The sequence below is a fragment of the Meriones unguiculatus genome, chromosome 6 (genome assembly GCF_030254825.1).
Source record: "Meriones unguiculatus strain TT.TT164.6M chromosome 6, Bangor_MerUng_6.1, whole genome shotgun sequence".
NCBI lineage: Eukaryota > Metazoa > Chordata > Mammalia > Rodentia > Muridae > Meriones > Meriones unguiculatus.
This window is the reverse complement of record NC_083354.1, coordinates 128,389,119-128,407,651: the sequence shown is the minus strand read 5'-3', so window position 1 is coordinate 128,407,651 and position 18,533 is coordinate 128,389,119. Positions and strand designations below refer to the sequence as shown.

The following is an 18,533-nucleotide window of genomic DNA, read 5'->3' as shown; positions in this document are numbered from 1 at the left end:
CTTCCCATTGTGGTTTCCCTCTTGTTGGTTTCCTGGTAGGTAGGCTTTCTTACCAGAGTGGCAACCTAGTTCCTGAAGCATGTGCCACCCACTCAATGGGTCAGAAAGAAAGGGGACTTTCTTCCATGATGGCTCTGTAAGATCAAGTAGTAACATGTCCACATGTGACCACACACACACATAGACACACAGACAGAGACAGAGAATGAGTAGGAGGAGAAGGAGATAAAAAGCTGCATTCTAGTGAAGGAAGACTGAAAATCACTGTTTGCACCAAAGAAAGGACTGGCTTCTGATGAAGAAAAAATGACAGATTTTTGTCACATTTTCTTTTCTTGGAAGAAAAATAGAGATGATTAATTGGGTTTGAGAAGGTGATGTGGAGGGGAATGGAAGCAAGGCAGGTGCAGGCTTTATGCTTTTCTCTTACGTGTGCATGAAAAACATTGTTTGTGTAAGTGAAATTTGTCTATAAATGGAGTATGCTTTAGGCTGTTAATTTTGAATCTATGTCCTATGCAAATAACTAAATGTTTCTCTAACAAATGCTTCATTTGTCATTATCTGAAAGTCTCAGTAACTGGGGATGTGTTTGGTTTCGTTACTTCTAATCTCACACAAAATATTATTGCTAGTTCTTAATAGAAGTGACATTAAATGTCTTCTTTTTTCCAGTAATATACACTAATTCTGTCAGTTTTTTTTTAAAAATATTCTCAGTGCAACTCTAAAGTAATAAAAAAAATACTCTGATATAACAAATACATTTCCTGGTATAGTGTCTAAACATTTGGTAGCTTTCCTAATTTGCTTTCTGTTTCTGTGGTAAAAACTGAAAGCAACTTGGGGAGGAAAGCGCTTATTTCATCTCGGACTTTCACGTTATAGTCTATCTTTGACGGAAGTCAGATAGGAAATCAGGCAGTAACAGAGGCAAGAGCCATGGAGGAATACTCCTCAGTGTCTTAGTTTTTCTCTTGGTCTCTGCTAGCTTTCTTTTACAGCCCAGGCCTACCGCAGAGGGATGACGCCACCCACAGGGGGCTTGTCCCTTCCATAGGAGTCATCTGTCAAGACAATGCCCCTATAGACATTTCCACAGACTAATCTGAGGGAGACAATTTCTCCATCTGCTCAGATGACACACAAGCGACAAAAAAAAAGTGGCTACTCAGAGAAGAAGCAGGATTTGTCTGCATAGGCCCTTGGGTCCTCAGTAGATCTAACAGCTACTTTAAAGTCTGGCTTCCAGGATTGTATTCCAGGAGATGCATTGTGACCTCACACCAGCCATTTTGATGTCCTTATATCTTCCAGCTGTTTTTTTTTCTACCTGAAAAGAATAAGGAATAACTATTCTATGAAGTTATTATTATGGCTACAGTCAATCAAATTTGGAGTAAAACTTCAGAGCTAGGAGGTCGCTCTGTAGATAGGGGTACTTACCTTCTGCCCTACTTTCTTTTCCATTAATGTGAAACACTGACTAAAAGCAGCTTATGGGAAGAAAGAATTATCTGTCTTATGCTTCCAGGTGACAGTTCAACTTTGAGGGGAGTCAGGGTGGGGCCTCAAGGCAGGAATATGAATCAGAAACCATCAAAAATGCTGCTTACTGCATGGTTCACTCCCATGCTCATGCCTAGCTAACATTCCTATACAATCCACAACCATCTTCCTAGGGAATGGTGCTGCTCACAGTGGGGCTGGGCCCTTATAAGCCAACTAACAACCACAGCCATGCCCACAGGCTAATCTGATGAAGGCAGTCCCTCAAGTAATACTCCCTTCTCAGGTGACTCTAGCCACTTCAAGGTGACAGCCATTTAAAGTTAACTAGGACAAGACATCGTGTACATATGAGGACCAAGTTCAATCCTTCTGTTTGCTTTTTATTTTTTTGTTAAAAATTAGTTCTTTGAAAATTTCATAAAAAGCATTCTTATATTCATCCCCCAATTCTGTCCAGATCCGTCCCTTTTCTCTACCCACCCAAGTTTGTATAATTATTCATTTTTTAACCCATCATATCCATTTTGTATTTCCCATATATTCTGGGATGTACAGCTTCCCAGGGGAGCATGGTCAACTTACCAGGGACCACACACTTAAAGAAAACTGACCCCTCACTTATAAGTAGATGTTAGATATATAACATAGGCTAATCATACTAAAATCTGTACACCTAAAGAAGCTAAGCAAGAAAGAGGGACCCTGGGTAAGATGATCAATCCTCACTCAGAAAGGCAAATGGGATGGACATTGGAAGAGGGAGAAAAGGAACAGGACAGAAGCCTACCACAGAGGGCCTCTGAAAGACTCTACCCATCAGGGTATTAAAACAGATGCTGAGACTCATAGCCAAACTTTGGGCAGAGTGCAGGGAATCTTATGAAAGAAGGGGGAAATAGAAAGACCTGGATCTCCACAAGGAGAGCAACAGAACCAAAAAATCTGGGCCTGGAGGTCTTTTCTGAGACTGATACTCCAACCAAGGACCATGCATGGAGATAACTAAAACCTCTGTACAGATGTAGCCCGTGGCAGCTCAGTCTCCAAGTGGGCACTCTAGTAAGAGGAACAGGGGCTGTCTCTGACATGAACTCAGTGATGGCTCTTTTATCACCAACCTCTGAGGGGCCCAGCCTTACCAGGCCACAGAGGAAGACAATGCAGCCAGTTCTGATGAGACTTGATAGGCTAGGGTCAGATGGAAGGGGAGGAGGTCCTCCCTTATCAGTGCTTATTCTTCATCTAGGCTGCTTTTTCCATCCATGCTGGCTAGCCATGGGTTCCTTTCCACCTAACCCATGGTGGCCTTCTTCTCCCTCCTCCTCTTCCTGTTTCTCTTCCCATAATCCTTCTCTCCCCCAAGGCCCTCCCTCAAATGTTAACCTACCATACCTACCACCTTCTGTCCTGCCTAAGTGCAAGCCTTTTAATCAACCAATCAGGGATAATTGGGGAACATTCCCTCTCATCACATGGGTAGAGGAGATAATTCAACATTCAAAACAACACCCATAGCATAGCAGTAACCAGATCTCAAGGCACTGAAATGAGTATTTGAATACATAGCACCAAACCAACCCCAACAACTGAGTTATTTCTTCTTTCACTTACCACCTTAAGTTATCTCTCGTTTCTATTCTTGTAGCCTTAGATTTTTCACCAAACCTACTTTATTTGGGGTTCTTAAACGCTTCTACCTTCCTTCCATCCACTGACCAGAAATAGGGGAGAAGGAAGGTTGTTAGGTAAAGGGGGTTGTAGACATTTTTAGAAGTAGTTCTTTGGGATGAGTCCACTCTTCATCGTCCGGATACCAGCAGTCCAGTCCAAAGGCCAACACTGAGCAGCAACAGGAATCAGTACAATTCAGAAGATTGGGATGAGTCAGCGAGAGCCACAAGACTCAGTTGGATTGCCCCAAGAAGTTCTCTCTGGAACATTTCTCTCTGGAAAGTCAAGTGTGGAAGCACGAAGCACAGCAATATCTATCCAAAAAGCTACATCTCACTGTCTGTGGGCTTCTATGTATCTCCTCTCCTCAGAGTCCACCCACAGGTATTCTCAGCTGGCCAAAGTCACACCCTCACATGAGACAGCTCACAGCAAAACATCACATGACTCAACTGAGTCTTCAAAGAAACCAGAATCATCCATTTCAGTTCTCTCTTTCTAAACAGATTAAAACTCTCTATGTTTCTCTGTTTTCACAATCACCACCAGTCTGCCACTCTTGATTTTGCTTGTCATTGTGCAATATCCTAATGGGTCTCCTGTCCTGTGGGGCTCGTCTGAGCTCCATCCTGTTTACTGCAACTGTGTCTCTAGCTTTCAAACACATGGCCGGGCTCTTGACTGCCCTTGGCATGATTCAAACCGTATACCACGGTGTTTTATAATGTCTCATACTGTTGCTTCTCCATATCTAGCTATGCTTTTCCTTCCCTCCAGAGAGATAGTCTTTAATTGAGTGTTCTGGTTTTACATGTTCTAGTCCATATCCTTTCTGGCCTTCTAGCTATGTTGTTTGCACTTCCTCTGCCGAGGAGATTTTTTTAACTTTTATTAATTACACTTTATTCATTTTGTATCCCCCCCATAAGCCCCTCCGTCCTCCCCTCTCGGTCCCACCCTACCCCCCTTTCTGCATGCATGCCCCTCCCCATGTCCACTGATTGGGGAGGTTCTCCTCTCCTTCTTTCTGATCTTAGTCTATCAGTTCTCATCAGAAGTGGCTGCACTGTCAGGGTTCTAGGTTATCTCCATGAATAGTCCTTGGCTGGAGTATGAGTCTCTGGGAAGTTCCCTGTGTTCAAATTTTCTCTATGTAGAGATCTTTCACTGTCCTTTAGTGTTCATTTGTGTCTAAACACAGGTGTCACCTGAAAGCCTTCCTTGGCCCTCCATCAGAGCAGTCTCCCTTCCTACATGCACCCACACCTCCCTGCCTCCCTGGGGTTGTTCATGCTGTACTGTGGCTGCTGCTCATCTGTTTTACCCCTGTCATAGCATCCATAACGGGTTGTCTGTGTTGTTAGCACAAAACACTGCGTTTAGCACATAGTAGGATCTTCATAAATTTCATATCTATGAAAGAATGGAGATGCTCTACTAATAAGTAACAATTCAAGCTTAAGACTCAGGATTTCTTTTAGGACCATTCTCTCTCAATGCAGTAATTTATCTGGGCAAGAATAGTATTAACTGTTAGATTAAAAGCTAAGGGCAAAAAAGTAAATGTGCCCAATGTTAAAACCTTGGAAATGAGGGTGAGATATAAGGTTAACTGTAATATTTCTTCAGTTTTCTCTGTATTATTAAAACTTCTTTAAAATGAAGACTGAATGGTAACTATTCAAATATCTTCATGTTTTCTTTAAAATAAACAGAACAGTGTATTTGGGGTATTTTTTTCATAATAGAAATGAAGAGAAATAAGAATATTTATATTTTCCTAAAGAAATCATAGACACAAAAATTTTAAAATCAAACAAAATATTTTAAAAAGGAAGAAAAGAGAATCAAGGTTTCACAGTATACGCGTTTTACTGTTTTGCTTCTTTAGATATGTGAATATAATATCTATTAGTAGCATAAAATTAGTTTAAATGCAATAATATATAAAATTAGGAATAATTTTGAAAAGGTCTGTGTTCTTAGAAACACTTTACTACATTCTGTTAGCATACTTTTAAAACTTCTTTATTTATGTTTCTTATTCCTCTTTCTCTCTGCTTCACCCCAATCCCTTCCAACACCCCAATTCCGGGTAGGAGAGAAAGGAGGTTAGTGAGGAGATAAGGCATAGTTTTTCTTAGATAGTTCCTGCTCATCATGGTCATTGGGTTCCTTGTGGAAAGTACAATCTTCATTTCAGGAGATCTCCAACTTCTTCTCATCAAATTGCATCAATAGCAATCAGGAACAGTAGCAGGCTTCCTCTTTCTGAGAGCGTCTCCAACAATCTCTGGGTTCTGGCATTTATTCTCTCTCCAGAGCCCTCAGAATTGGACTATCTGTAGCTCACTCACAAAGAGCTCCTCTCAAAGCCCACATGAGGCAAATACTTTACTACTGTGGATAATCTGAATTAGTCCCATATCCTATACCTGTGATTAAAACAAAAACGTGTTTACATAGCATAAACCAAAATGTCTACAATAGCATTGCACTTAAAAAGTTTGTGGAATTTGGAATATAAGGCCAAAATAATTATAAACTTAGACAGAATTCTTTCTCTATACAAGAGTTTAACAGGAAGGGGGCTCAAGGGGGTGAGGGAGCTGAGGAGATAGGAAAAAGAGAGTTATCCAAAATGAAGGACTATATTCCCAAGATATTAAGGGGGATATCCAATATGTTTAAGTAAATCTGCTACTAAAGACAATGTACTATAAGGCAAGAGCCCCAGGGCCAGATATGGGACATCTCCATAGGAGTTGTTGGTCAGGACAGATTCCAGAGCCCTCAAAACAATACAAGCTTTTGCTTTTCTGCCTGATTGGCCACTTAAGATGCTAAAACCCCATTATCGATGATATTACATGCCATGGCTGCAAGAAACTGAAGAACTGTTAGAATTGAGTTGCTGGCTAGCTTGCAAAGTCTCAGAAAGTGCTATGCAGGCTTCTGGGGAGAAAGGCATCAACTGTCTTACCCAGGAATGAGATCTAGGAACTACAACACAAACCTGGCAGGCGAGATGTGCCCATGTGTACGGTGATGGCAGACCATTATATGGTGACCAGCTACTCTTGGCTTAGATATGAGCCTTGTGCCTGGTGCTGAAAGCCAGGTTAAAAATCTTCACATTGCCATTGCTATACCCATAGATCAGTGCCTCACTCATCCCTCATCAGAGAAGCTTCTGCTTGCTGTAGATAGGAACTAACATGGCCACCCACAATTGGATAGAGTTCAAAGAGCAAGAGAACTTGGAGCTCTCGGTCCTAGAGGAGACGTCTCCACCAAACCCCAACTCCTGCTCTCAGGGCGCAGGGGGCTTTGGGGAAAAGAAACAAAGGTCATAGTAATCAGAGGTGAGGGATGTCTGCCATGAAACAGTGTCTTCCAGACACAAGACAACTGATGCACGGACATCAGTGGCAGCATGTTCATCACAGACACTGTGGCAGCATGCACAGGACCGCACAGGCTCAAGTCGATGGGGGTCCCAGCACTGAAGGGGAAGTGGACATACGGTCCCACACCTAACCCAAAGCTATTTGCAAATAATACCACCAACGAGGGAAAAAATCAGATTTCTCTAAAGGAGTGCAATTAGGATGGACCTTATGTCCAGGAACAGTTGACCAACACACACACACATACACACATACTCGAACACTCAGAAAACAAACAAAAACCCCAAAAAGGTTTTCTGTGGTCTCTTTGGTTTGCTTTGATATTTTTTGTCTTGTTGTTGTTGTTGTTGTTGTTGTTGTTTTCATTTTTCTAGGGCTTTGAGAGAGAGAGAGAGAGAGAGAAAGCATAGAGGCATGTCAGAAGGAGTAAGGAGGTTCTGGATGGGGTAATGAAAATATATTGTATGAAAAAACCTTTAATAACTAAGAAAAGCTATGTTTTAAAAGTTTATAGTCCGTATGAGGGAAATTAGTACCGATGGTTAGATGAATAGACAAGAGGTTAACCTGCCTTCTAAATATTTGTTTATGCTCTTACACTAAAGCTACTCACAACTCTAATAAAAGAAGCTTTTATTTGCAGTGGATGGCAGTGAATGCATAGGCTCATGGCTCCCCAGGCTGCTGAAAATAAGAAGAGGGCTCAAGTCATTTATACTAATCCTTGTGAGGCTCTGAGAATGGTATAGAAGAAGGAATGAAAGGAATGCAAGAGGCAGAAGATAGGGGGAGGGCAGCAAAACCCCATCCCCTAGACTGCTTTACTCACAAAGCAGTTGAGATCCCCTCTGCTTGGCCTGCACAGGACAATTCTCAACTGTCAGTCATGGACTGGCGACAGGGCTTCAGAGGGCGTGCCCCTCACTGCTGAATAGTCACTGTCTTCAGTTGTGTGACCAGGGTGTACTCACCAGACTCCAATGGATAGCTCCAATCCTAAAGTTACACAGGTGGTCCTGGCCAAACCCAGAGGGACACAAACAAAATGAGAAGGTGTGGATGTGGGAATGAGGGACGTTGACCAGAGAAGAGAGAAAGATGGGGAGACGGTAAGAGAGAGAGCAATTGGAATCCATTGTATATGTGTATGAAGGTGCCAAAAACCAAACTTAATTAAAAAATAAAATAAATAAGGCTGAGCAGATCAAATGTTCAGGACACACTGAGATGAAGCACGTAGCTCTGGAAGAAAAGTAGGAATGCCTGTGCGCATTGGCCATTGAGGTTAAGCTTTGTCGTTGGCAGAACGCGGCCTTAGAAAGCATGCCTATTTTGTGAGCAAGCCAGTTGAAGCCAAGTTTTTGTTGTTTTGTTCTGTTTCAAAAGAAGGTTTCAGCAGAAACATCAAAATTGAAATAAAATATATTAATAAAAATATAATTGCCTTATTAATACTGAATCACACAAGGGGATTTTTCATCCTTTCTATTAAGCTTTTGTTTAACATTTTAGTACTAGTCTAAAGCAACTCAAAAAGAATTCTTTGCAACTGCTTGTTTTACAGTGTGGCAGCCTGTCACAAAGACTTTCAAGAATCCTGCATGTGATAAAAACAGCTTTCAACACGTACTTTCTACCCTTCAAGCCAGGACTGTAATTTAATGCTTACATTCTCCTATTATATACTTTTTGCCAATAGATTTTTTTTGTTATTTTTTTTAAATCAGGGCACTTGCTAGCCAAAGCTATTTTTTCAGTATCATGTGTATTACTATTTGAACGTTTTCCCTAATTGTAAAGCAGCATATAGAGGCTGCCCAACCCAGAGGAAGCACAGGAACCACAGTTCTAATGGCTAGCTCAGCTCACCTGGGAACTATTAGAGGACACATCCCATAATTAGTGTGTAAGGTCATCTGTACAACACGGCAGCAGTGGAGAAAATCGTATGTTCATTTCTAGTGTTTTTCTTTTTAGTTTAGTTAGTTAGTTAGTTAGTTAAGTTAGTTGGTTGGTTTAGTTAGTTTGCTTGCTTGTTTGTTTACAGGCAAGGCCTTACTTTGTAGCTTTGGAATCTAGATTTTTCTGCCGTAGCCTCCTGAGTGCATTTGCAGGTATGCACCAGTGCATCTGGACTCTAGACCTAGTCAATCTATGGACTACTTTCTCCTCCTGCTGGTTTCTTTCTTTCTTTATTGAAGTAAAAAGATGCATATTGAGCTAAACAATAGGCTGTATAGGGCTAGCTTTTCATAACTCACCTAAAACCAGCAGGACTAGACAAAAGAGAAGGACTAGACAAAAGAGAAGCCCGTGAACTGATCTTCCTGATCTTCCTGTGAACTGAGCGACTGGTCTAGAAGGTCACTCAGGTCAGGAATGCTTTGCAAGTTTGATCCAGACCTACATTTTTATCATCTTGATGGCTACATCTGCCCTGGTAACTGTTAGCAACAATAAATGGATGCTTGGTGGATTGTGCCTGTTAAATTAAGAAAGAAAGAAAAAAAAAAAGAAATGAAATGAAAATTAAAAGGATCTGTATTTTACAAACTAGAATATTAAATATATATATATATATATATCTCCTGGCCCTTATGTCGTTACCTGAAGCATTAAGTAATCCAGGTTCAGGCCTGCTGTTTTCCCCATAGGTATAACGCAAGGAGAAGCGGTACATGTTGCTAAGAACCATCCATCTTGTCCACCCACACTCTGAGATCTTTGTTTAATTCGGATGCTTGGGCAGCACTCAGGAATCGGCATTTAAGCAGTCCTTGGACAATCTGGAGTCATCTGTTGAAAGAGTGCTCTAAATAATCTTGATGGTCTAGTCCTGTTAAATCATACTTTTAGTCCAATGAAAGGATTCTGTTTTGTTCATTGCAGTATTGTCAGAGGTCTCTGTGAGAAATTCTGTGATCCTGAACAACTTCTTTTTCAGCTCTGAGCTTGTGTGTCATAAATGCAAAGGCTTATTCTATCACTTAGAGTCATTTGGCAGCGTCTCTGTAAAAAACTGATAAATGACTGTGTATAAGAAAAGGATGCTGCCTCTCCCTTAGGGGCCCTTCATTCCTTTGGATTTGTTGTTTCTGTGCCCTGCACAGATATTTTTCATGTGAGTGATAGGGTTTTTTGTGTCTATGCTTATCCAGAGCTTTTGTTCAAAGTCAGGTATAAACAATACTAACCCTGCCCATCACTCTTTGAAATGAAAATAATCCATTACCAAATTCACATACATTTAAAGTGCATCTGTCTCATTGAATTTACTGATCCCAGCTGGGCAATAAGACTTACGCCTATGTCTCTCCATCTTATCTTTTATTAGACTCTGATTGTGTATCTCTATTATATTCCAAATAAGAAAAATGTGTTTGGCTTTAAAAAGCAGTCGCTAGTTTAATGAATACAACAATGAACAGTTTGTTGAATGATAATAACTCAAATTCTTGTATAAATATTCCATCAAATTATACTTCTTAAACATCTAATATTTTTTCTTTGGCCTGCTAGGTTCTGTGTAGACTTGGTATCATAAAAACACAATGTTTTCTTTGGCCCTTTGTGTTCCTGTGTGGATTTCATTTTCTATGACTAGGTAAATGTATCCTTAAATGTTACATATTTGTCATAGCAACAAACCAACCAAAAATACTCAAAGCCAAGAAGACATACATCAGTGTACTCATTGATGTGCTATATCCAATGAAGACATAGTAAATTGGGTTTTTTTTCCTTTTTAACACTTCAAACTTTTTCCTCTTTCTTTCTTTTTTAATATATATGAGTCATGAACAACTAAACAACCACAGACACTAGGACTAAGTTTTAAAAATCAAAAGTACACCAGTATACAAAGTTAAAGTGATTTGCTTCTCTTCTGTTTGTTCTTATTTCAGATGATGGGAAATTGTCCTTTGAGGAATTTAAAGCCTATTTTGCTGATGGAGTTCTCAGTGGAGAAGAACTACATGAGCTCTTCCACACCATTGACACACACAATACCAAGTAAGAAATACTTCTTATCAGTGAATTCTGTAAATGAGGTGGCGAGAATGTAAAGGGGCCACTCATGAAATGGGGTAAGAGATGTGAGAAGGTTCATTCTGTATTGTTTAGGTCTGAAAAATTCTTTCCTAAAAATTCTAAAGTGTTCTAAAAACCTTCTATATCTTTAAAAAGATAATTTTATATTAGTTTGAATTTGTACCTTCTTTACAGAATATAAAACACAGAGGGCATGGCAAATAATTATAGTCTGTCATTAATAAATAAGTAAAATCTTATTGTCTTTGGTATAATCTAAGCTTTCTTTGCCTAAAAATATCCTCTGGTATTATTTTATTAGTATGTTGAAATGAAATTATTGCAGTTATGAACACCAAATCACTGCTGCCTGAGAACTGCAGGTAAGATAGTGCTCAGAATAGCTCGGAAGAGTCTACGCATAGGGTGATCGATTAACTCCATTTATTTGGCACATAGATCTCTCTTTTGGAGAAGGAGAACATTTATGAAGATTCTGTTTGTATTCCACCCCCATGCTGAAAATACAAGATAATGAGGATTTTAGTATATATATATATATATATATATATATATATATATATATGTATGTATATATGTATATATCCTTATATTTATATATGTATATATATATGTGTGTGTGTGTGTGTGTGGTGTGTGTGTGTGTGTCTGTGTGTATGTGTGTGTGTGTGTGTGTGGTGTGTGTGTGTGTGTCTGTGTGTGTGTGTGTGTGTGTGTGTGTGTGTGTGTGTGTGTGTGTATCAACAGAAATGCACTGCTTACTTAGGGTTACCGAACCAAATCACATTATTTTCCAGAATTTTAGTATGCTAGGACACGGATTCATACATCCCTGGAGATCTGCCACCATGCCTCCTGCCTGGTCAACCACATTCTGATTTAGGAAAGGTGCTGACATGGTCCCAGGCAGTAAGCCAGTCCACTAAGACAGTGCTCTGGGGCTCCAACTATGAACGGACATTTCCTTGAGGCTATTTAAAAACTTAAAAAATTAAATTCACTTTACCCTAGTGGTTGAATATTTTCCAAAATAATCAGTAAGGTTCTAGAATTCAACAACATTTTAAATTGTCTTGGCATTGCCTTTCCTTTTGTTGTCAAAAATAGTATTAGACTAACTGATAATTTCAGTATAATATCAAAAGTTCTGTGATTGATGTATTCATAGGACACTTGGGATCACAAAGAAGAGCACTGTAGGTCAGTGTGGCTCAGGTGCTGTTCATAGAAACAGATATGATGGGAAAGTAGAAACTGCTTAGGGAAAGAAGGGAGGGGAAGTGGAGAGAACATTCCAGTCGACAAGAGGCATGGAGAAAGTTCTGGAGGTTTGAGGAACAGGAGTCACTTATGATTGCTAAAGTGTCAACTCTCCAACTAAAAGTGCAGGGGGGGTTACAGAGAGGAAAAATGGTCTGGATGAGAGATCATTTATATTCTGCATATTTGAAAGTATTCGAACTTTGTGCAAGGTAAAGGTAATCTAGTCAAGAACTCTAGCAATATCTTGTAGGTCATTGTGCTTCTGTGAGGGAGCAACTAAAATGGTAGGGATGGAGGAAGACTGCAGGTCTTAAAAACCTTAAAAGGATACTGAGGAAGAACATTCATGCATGGAAAGAAGCCTTTGGGAGAGGTGATATAGAGGAGACAAAGGCTCCCTTTGTGGTTGGGGTATACTGTTTGTGGTTAGTGTGCTAACACTCCATCAATTGTGCTGATTATTTCCTCCTAATTATGTTAAGATTTGGAACATGTACTGAGATTTCTAGTTTTAGAATTTGGTGTCATAAATATTTTTCAGTGATATTACTAAAGTTAAGGAGAAAGCTTTCACTTGATTTTATTGGTTTGATTTGTCATTTTATTTACATTTTTGATAGTTTTTGTTACTTTGTATACATTTGAACTTATTTAGTATCCAAAACAGGGAAGTGTAAAGATTTATTCAAATCTTAAGGAAAGTGTATTACTATTGGTTGCTATAATATACATTAGCAACAATAGTGTGTTTTCTGACATACCTATAATCAATTTTAAATTTAAAATATTAGTTGGAGACCCCTGAACTATATTCATGAAATTCCTCCTTAAACCAGGTTGTCAGTGTCGAGCTTTGATCTTTTACAAAGATTAATTCAAGCTTTGACATAGAAATGCCAGAGCTTTATTTTAAGCTAAAAAAAAAAAAAATTATCTTGCACGATCCAAGTTTGTACTATATATGCCAATTATTTTTTTCTTTGCTACTCACTTTCTTAGGGCATATGGTATCTTCCCAAATACTGATACTAATACTTCCCAAATACAAATGCTAATACAAACATCCCAAACCACTCCAATTTTATCAAGAGCACAGCCTGGCCCACAAGAAACCAATTAATACTGATGGTACAGAACCAAGCAAATTCACTATGTCTCCATTTACAGCAGCTTTCCGGGTCCTGTCTTCCCCCACCTCCCCAATGCCTGGTAGTTGAATATTTACTTTGTCATAAGAAGTAGTCTTTTAGAGGCATTTAATTATAGCTTGTCTCTACAATGCAGCATAATTAAGGTATATTAAGTATTAAAATTAGATAAATTATTTCTTATAAAAAGAATACCCTACTTGAGAGAATTTTTAGATTTCCAAGCCAACCTATGTACCACTGGGCCTTGTTTTTAAGGAAGGCACCTCACATTCACTGTCCAGCATAGCCTGAGCTCAGTCCTCAGAAAAATCTCATCCTAAGGTGATTCCCATGTGGCATTCTGCTACTTCTATTATGATAAATGGTTTCCACTCTCTATCACTTTTTAAAATTAATGTTTTAAAGTTATAGCTTTCTTACTATGTTTGAATACTCATAATGTTTTCTTTCTGAATTATTGTTGCATAAAATGATTCATGAAGTATATAAAAAATGATTCTTGAATTATATGGTCTGACAAAAGAGAATATGATGAATTTTTAAAAAGTATTAACAAAGAAAGAGATTATTGATAGCTTTGACTTCTTTAAAAAATAACTATGAACAAAGTAATATTTCAAAATAAAAATTTTACCTCCATCTTAACTAAAACTTTCACAATCTCAATCTTCATGTTAACTTTCTTCTTTCCAGGAAGATATGTCTAATCTTTCTTTTTTGAAAAGAAAAAGAACCTGTTAATCGATTTCAGTAATTCTTCTTTATTGCAACCCTCCCAGTCCCAGGAAATATTTTCTAGACACACATTTGTTTTCTCAACTTGTAAGACAATAAGACTTAGTCGAAAAAGAATACTCATGATGCTGTTAATATTTAAGTTTAGGAAAAAGATAAAAACTAAACTGAATAAAATAATTAATGTAAAAAATTAAAAATTTAATTAAAAAAACTAAATCTACAGTTGAATGCTCACAAATGAGTGCCTCTACTCCTATTGGGAAAAAAGAAGACTGGAGGTAAGATTTTTAGGTCAAGAAGAAACTTTCATAGCTCACTTTCAGTCACTAGAAAGCCAGCATAGCTACATTTTGCAATCAGTTAATTGAAAACAAGAAAATTTAGGATAAATCCTGAAGTATTAGTCATAGCAGAAGCATGGTAGAAAAATTCCCTAGAGACTTAAAGCAATTCTGGCAGTGAACTGCGCTTACCCAGATTGTCAGGGTGGACCAAATGGTGGACCAGATGGAAGTTTTGCTCGTGATGCAGAGTGAACGTATAGAAAAGTATCCCAAGGCTCTCAAAGAGGAGCTCATGACTAGAAACTCATACACTCAGATATAAGAGTCTTTGTTCCAGACTAAAATAGTTTTTCTGGATGCTGAGCACTGATAATTTCAACCCTGTGCTTGTTAACTCACCGACACCACAGTAACATAAATATCTCTGACTGCTACAACGAGGTAGCGCTGGAATTGAAAACATTCTTTTTTGTACTTTCTTGTAAATTGGTTTTTCCCTCTAATTTCCACATAGTCCTCTCCTTAGGGCCATCTAGAATATGAATATTTTATGACATGCCTTTCCAACATTTGAAAGTAGTTTTTATGCACCAATGATGAGATTAAAATCCCATAATAATTAGAGGGTAATTATATCAAAGTATTTGTTTCAGATGGGAGTGTTATGCTCCTTCTGAAATAGAAAAAGTTGTTTATCCTACATTTATCATGACAGTTAATTCCTAAAAATAGGGTGAGTTCCTTGATCATGCTACTCTTCCCTGAGTTATTCATCACACTGCTTAAGAAGACACGCTGTGAGAAGCAGGAAAAGAAGGTAGGGCCAATATCATGCAGTAAGTACTGGGGCAATCTGACGGCTATGCAGCATACGTGTGCATGGCATTGGGATTAGAAATACTATTCTAGCTGTGAGGAAGACAGATGTCCTTACTAGCACAGCCTGTACCTCCTTCAAGTGGAGCAGAGGATGTGGGAAGTAAAACAACAAACTCAGTACCTGGAAAAGTAGAGTAGTCCACAACCCCAGATGTTAGTTCCAGTATGGGGTGGCTAAAAGTACACAAGGAAGGAGCCAGAGCACAGGAAGTGGTAAAGCTGTATGCCAAAAGAGCACATGACCATGGAGTCCGTAACTGAGTGGTCAGTGTGAGCATCCTACGGTTGAGTTTTGCAGAGCCCCAGCAGGACAACACTCATGACCCAAACTGGCCAAGAGAAGCAAGCATGAAACACAGGCTTGAGAGCATCTGTTTCTATGCATGATCTGTAGAAACTAAGCAAAGGGTTTTCTCCTTTGCCCAGGGTATTTTAAAACAGAAGCATATGTAAGCTTCTTTTAAGAGACATGGTATTTGGGATGCTTTGGGTGAAGGGGGAGTCAGAGGGTTCTCAAAGCTGCAGAGGTAGGGCAAATCAGCTTTAGAACAGGTATTCCACAGTCTCTGCCTTGCTCAAATTGGAAAAAGGTCACAGTGAGGAAAATGATACTATAAAAAGAAGGACTTCATTGCTTTTGAGTGACAGAAACCCAAGTTAAGATGACTTACGGAAATTATACCCTTGCTCTTGTGTCAGATGAACCCAGAAGTGATTAAGTATGTGGAATTCAGGTGCTCAAAAGGTGGTGCTAGTTTTCCTTCTGTCATTGTTTACCTCTTGCGCTCTCTCTCTCTCTCTCTCTCTCTCTCTCTCTCAGCTTTTTTCTCAGAAGGAGTGAGTGGCCAGGATGGCTAGGAGCTGCCCTGGAATACTATCAGAATGACTGGTTTTCTTTCACACCAGCTACAGCAAAATTCTGGTATCCTACTTTGGTATCACCAGCATCTGTGAACAATTCGTCAGGGTTTCAGGGGAGAGAGAGTGCGAACTGAAACCTGGATGCTGGTCTCACTAGCCCCTTTACCTTTCTCTGACTTCCCCATCCTTTTGACTGTCAGTATCCTGGCTTCCCTACATTCTTCTAGAACCAAGCTTGTCACACCTTTGTGCCTTGGGGTCCATCCGGTCTTCTGTGCATTTAGGATGATTATTAAAATTTAGATGTAGCAACATCTAGTATGTATTCATTACGGCTATATAATTCCATCTACTGTAAATATCAAGATGTTCTTGAATTTCATGCCCGTTTCCTTCTTTGGGAACTTTGAGAGTGGAAAGACTCATGTGCATGGCTGATAGAAAGACTATTTCATTACATCTTTTTCAAGTATTCTTTTGCCCACAGTCCTAGACGCTGAAAGCCATGACCCACTTTCCTATCAAATCTGCAGTTATTTGTTCTATTTGTCCCAGAGCTAACCTGTGGCAACAGATTGTTTTTTTTAATTATTCATTCATTTGTAAGATGTGTTTTCACTTCAATAATTACCTAAGCCTATTTTTCTCCTTGGAGCGTTATTTTCTCTAGCTCACAAAGAGGTGAACAAAAAAAAAACCCACATATGTGCAGTTTTGAGAGATGGTTTGAGACTGCTCTTTCTTGTGAAGGTGTTTTATCAGCGACATTGTTATTTCTATTTCTTCAAAAACCAAGTCTCCTTACAAACTGTAAGGTGTAGAGGGACAGAGGAATCGCTAACCCACAAAGGCAAGTGTGAAATTACAAGCCAAATTGTCCAAAAGATTATCATACCTTGGGAGATTTACATGGAAAAATTTTTAAGGAAATTTTATGTAAAAATGATTTATCCTTAGTTATAATTTAAGGGATGAACTGGTTCCAGTTTTCTCTGACAAAGGCGGCAGTGACATCAAATCTTGTGCCAAGGCAGCACACCTATTTCTAAAATATATATACACATATATTTTCTAAGAGATACGTGCAATCAAAAACTGAATAATGAGATGCAGTTATTAGCTACATTCTGGGCACCTACTTGTATCATCGTGTTTAATTTCCACAAAAACTTTATAAGAATGTGTTACAATTCACAGCCTGCAGTGAGTCACCAACAGAGTTAACTCATTCGCCGAAGTTCTTGAACAGCTTATTCAGAGGCACGGAATTTCCCAAGGTCTACTCAAAAACAAGATGTAAACTCTTTTAATTGTCATGCTGTCTCAAGAACATTACATATTTTTAGCTGTTTTATATATCAGAAATCAAAATATTTCCAGGCCTTTCTTAAAAGTCACTTTGAAGTGCTTTATTCTGATGAAAAGATGGCTAGTTCCCAGCCACAGAATATATTTGGATGTACAGTATAGAGGCAATTACTTTAATTGCTGCCTTTATCTCTTCTCTTTTTATGTCTATTGTGTTGGGTTTTTACAGTGTGGGAGTTGCTACATTGTAGAAAAGTTCTTTTTTTTTTTTCCTGTGGACATTAATTCCATTCTTCCCACATTTTCCCTCCTTCATACCTGGAAGTGAGTTTCTACTTTTAGCCTTCTCACCGCCCTCCTTTTCTCAATCTGCTTTACTTTATTTTCTCTTTGTTCTTCAGAATGCTCAGAGTTTCACTGTTTTCTCAAGTCATCTGCATTAAAAGCTGAAATTTCTAACATTTTTAGTGTTTCAATATTACCTTCTGGTTGTCATTCATTCCTCCCCATGAAGAACTGGAACTTTCCATCAGCCTTTAGTCAACTCCCTGCGTGAGAAGAGAAGCCACAATGCAATTGCTAATGGTGTAATAAAGTCAATTACTACTCAAAAGAAAGTTTTCTATGGTAAATTATTTATTCACTTAAAAATAGTCTTATTTTGCACTTTATTATTATCCACCAAATGGATGAAATAGATTCTGTAAAAGTGGAACATCAGTTCCTTTAAAGAACATTGTACTCGCCTCTTGGACTATTTCTTCTCACGTACCTAACACACCAACAAAATCTGTTCTTAAAAAAATCTCTGCCACTACAATCATCCCAGAACAACATTTCTATCTTTATAACCACATTATTCTTAAATATTCTTATTTAGGCAGGAGCTATTTCAAAAAACCTGAAATCATTATTTTTTGAAGTGAAAACCAACTTCTTTTAAAAACATTTTTCTTTTTTGCTATCTGTCTCCCTGCATTCAAATCTCCAAGGTGATGCCATGAGTCTGTGAGGACTCGGTGAGGTGACTCTGTCATCAGCCCACTTGAATGGGCTGAGAGCCTCTATAAGAAATACTCTAAGCAGCTTGTTACCCCTTCCAATCTGCTGGTATATTAATGTTGGACCTCAAAACATCAAGAATTAGAATCATAAATTTCTGGCATTTATTAATTACTTAGTACAAGATAGTATTTTAGCTCACAGTGAAGGAATAAGCAGTCCATGATTAAGAGAGTATAATTAGCATGATTATTGTAAAATAAACTGAAGCAATACAGAAAAATCTCAGGACAGAGCCTAGAACACCTGGAACCCTGTCACTTTGACATAATCGCAGCAGTGTCTGCTTAACATGGCTTCTAGTGATGTATTCAAGTATGATCATGGAAAACTCTTTTCTT

At 38.7% G+C, this 18,533-nt stretch overlaps 1 protein-coding gene across 2 annotated transcripts in view; it reads left to right on the top strand.

Annotated features, from left to right (window-relative positions):
* The window catches only part of Necab1 (N-terminal EF-hand calcium binding protein 1), a 165,212-nt gene that overhangs the window by 20,405 nt on the left and 126,274 nt on the right, over positions 1-18,533 (top strand). For both annotated transcript variants that reach the window (XM_060386022.1, XM_021652365.2), the window contains exon 3: positions 10,499-10,607. In XM_060386022.1, the coding sequence (XP_060242005.1) occupies positions 10,499-10,607 (109 nt within the window). The remainder of the gene's footprint in view (positions 1-10,498; positions 10,608-18,533) is intronic.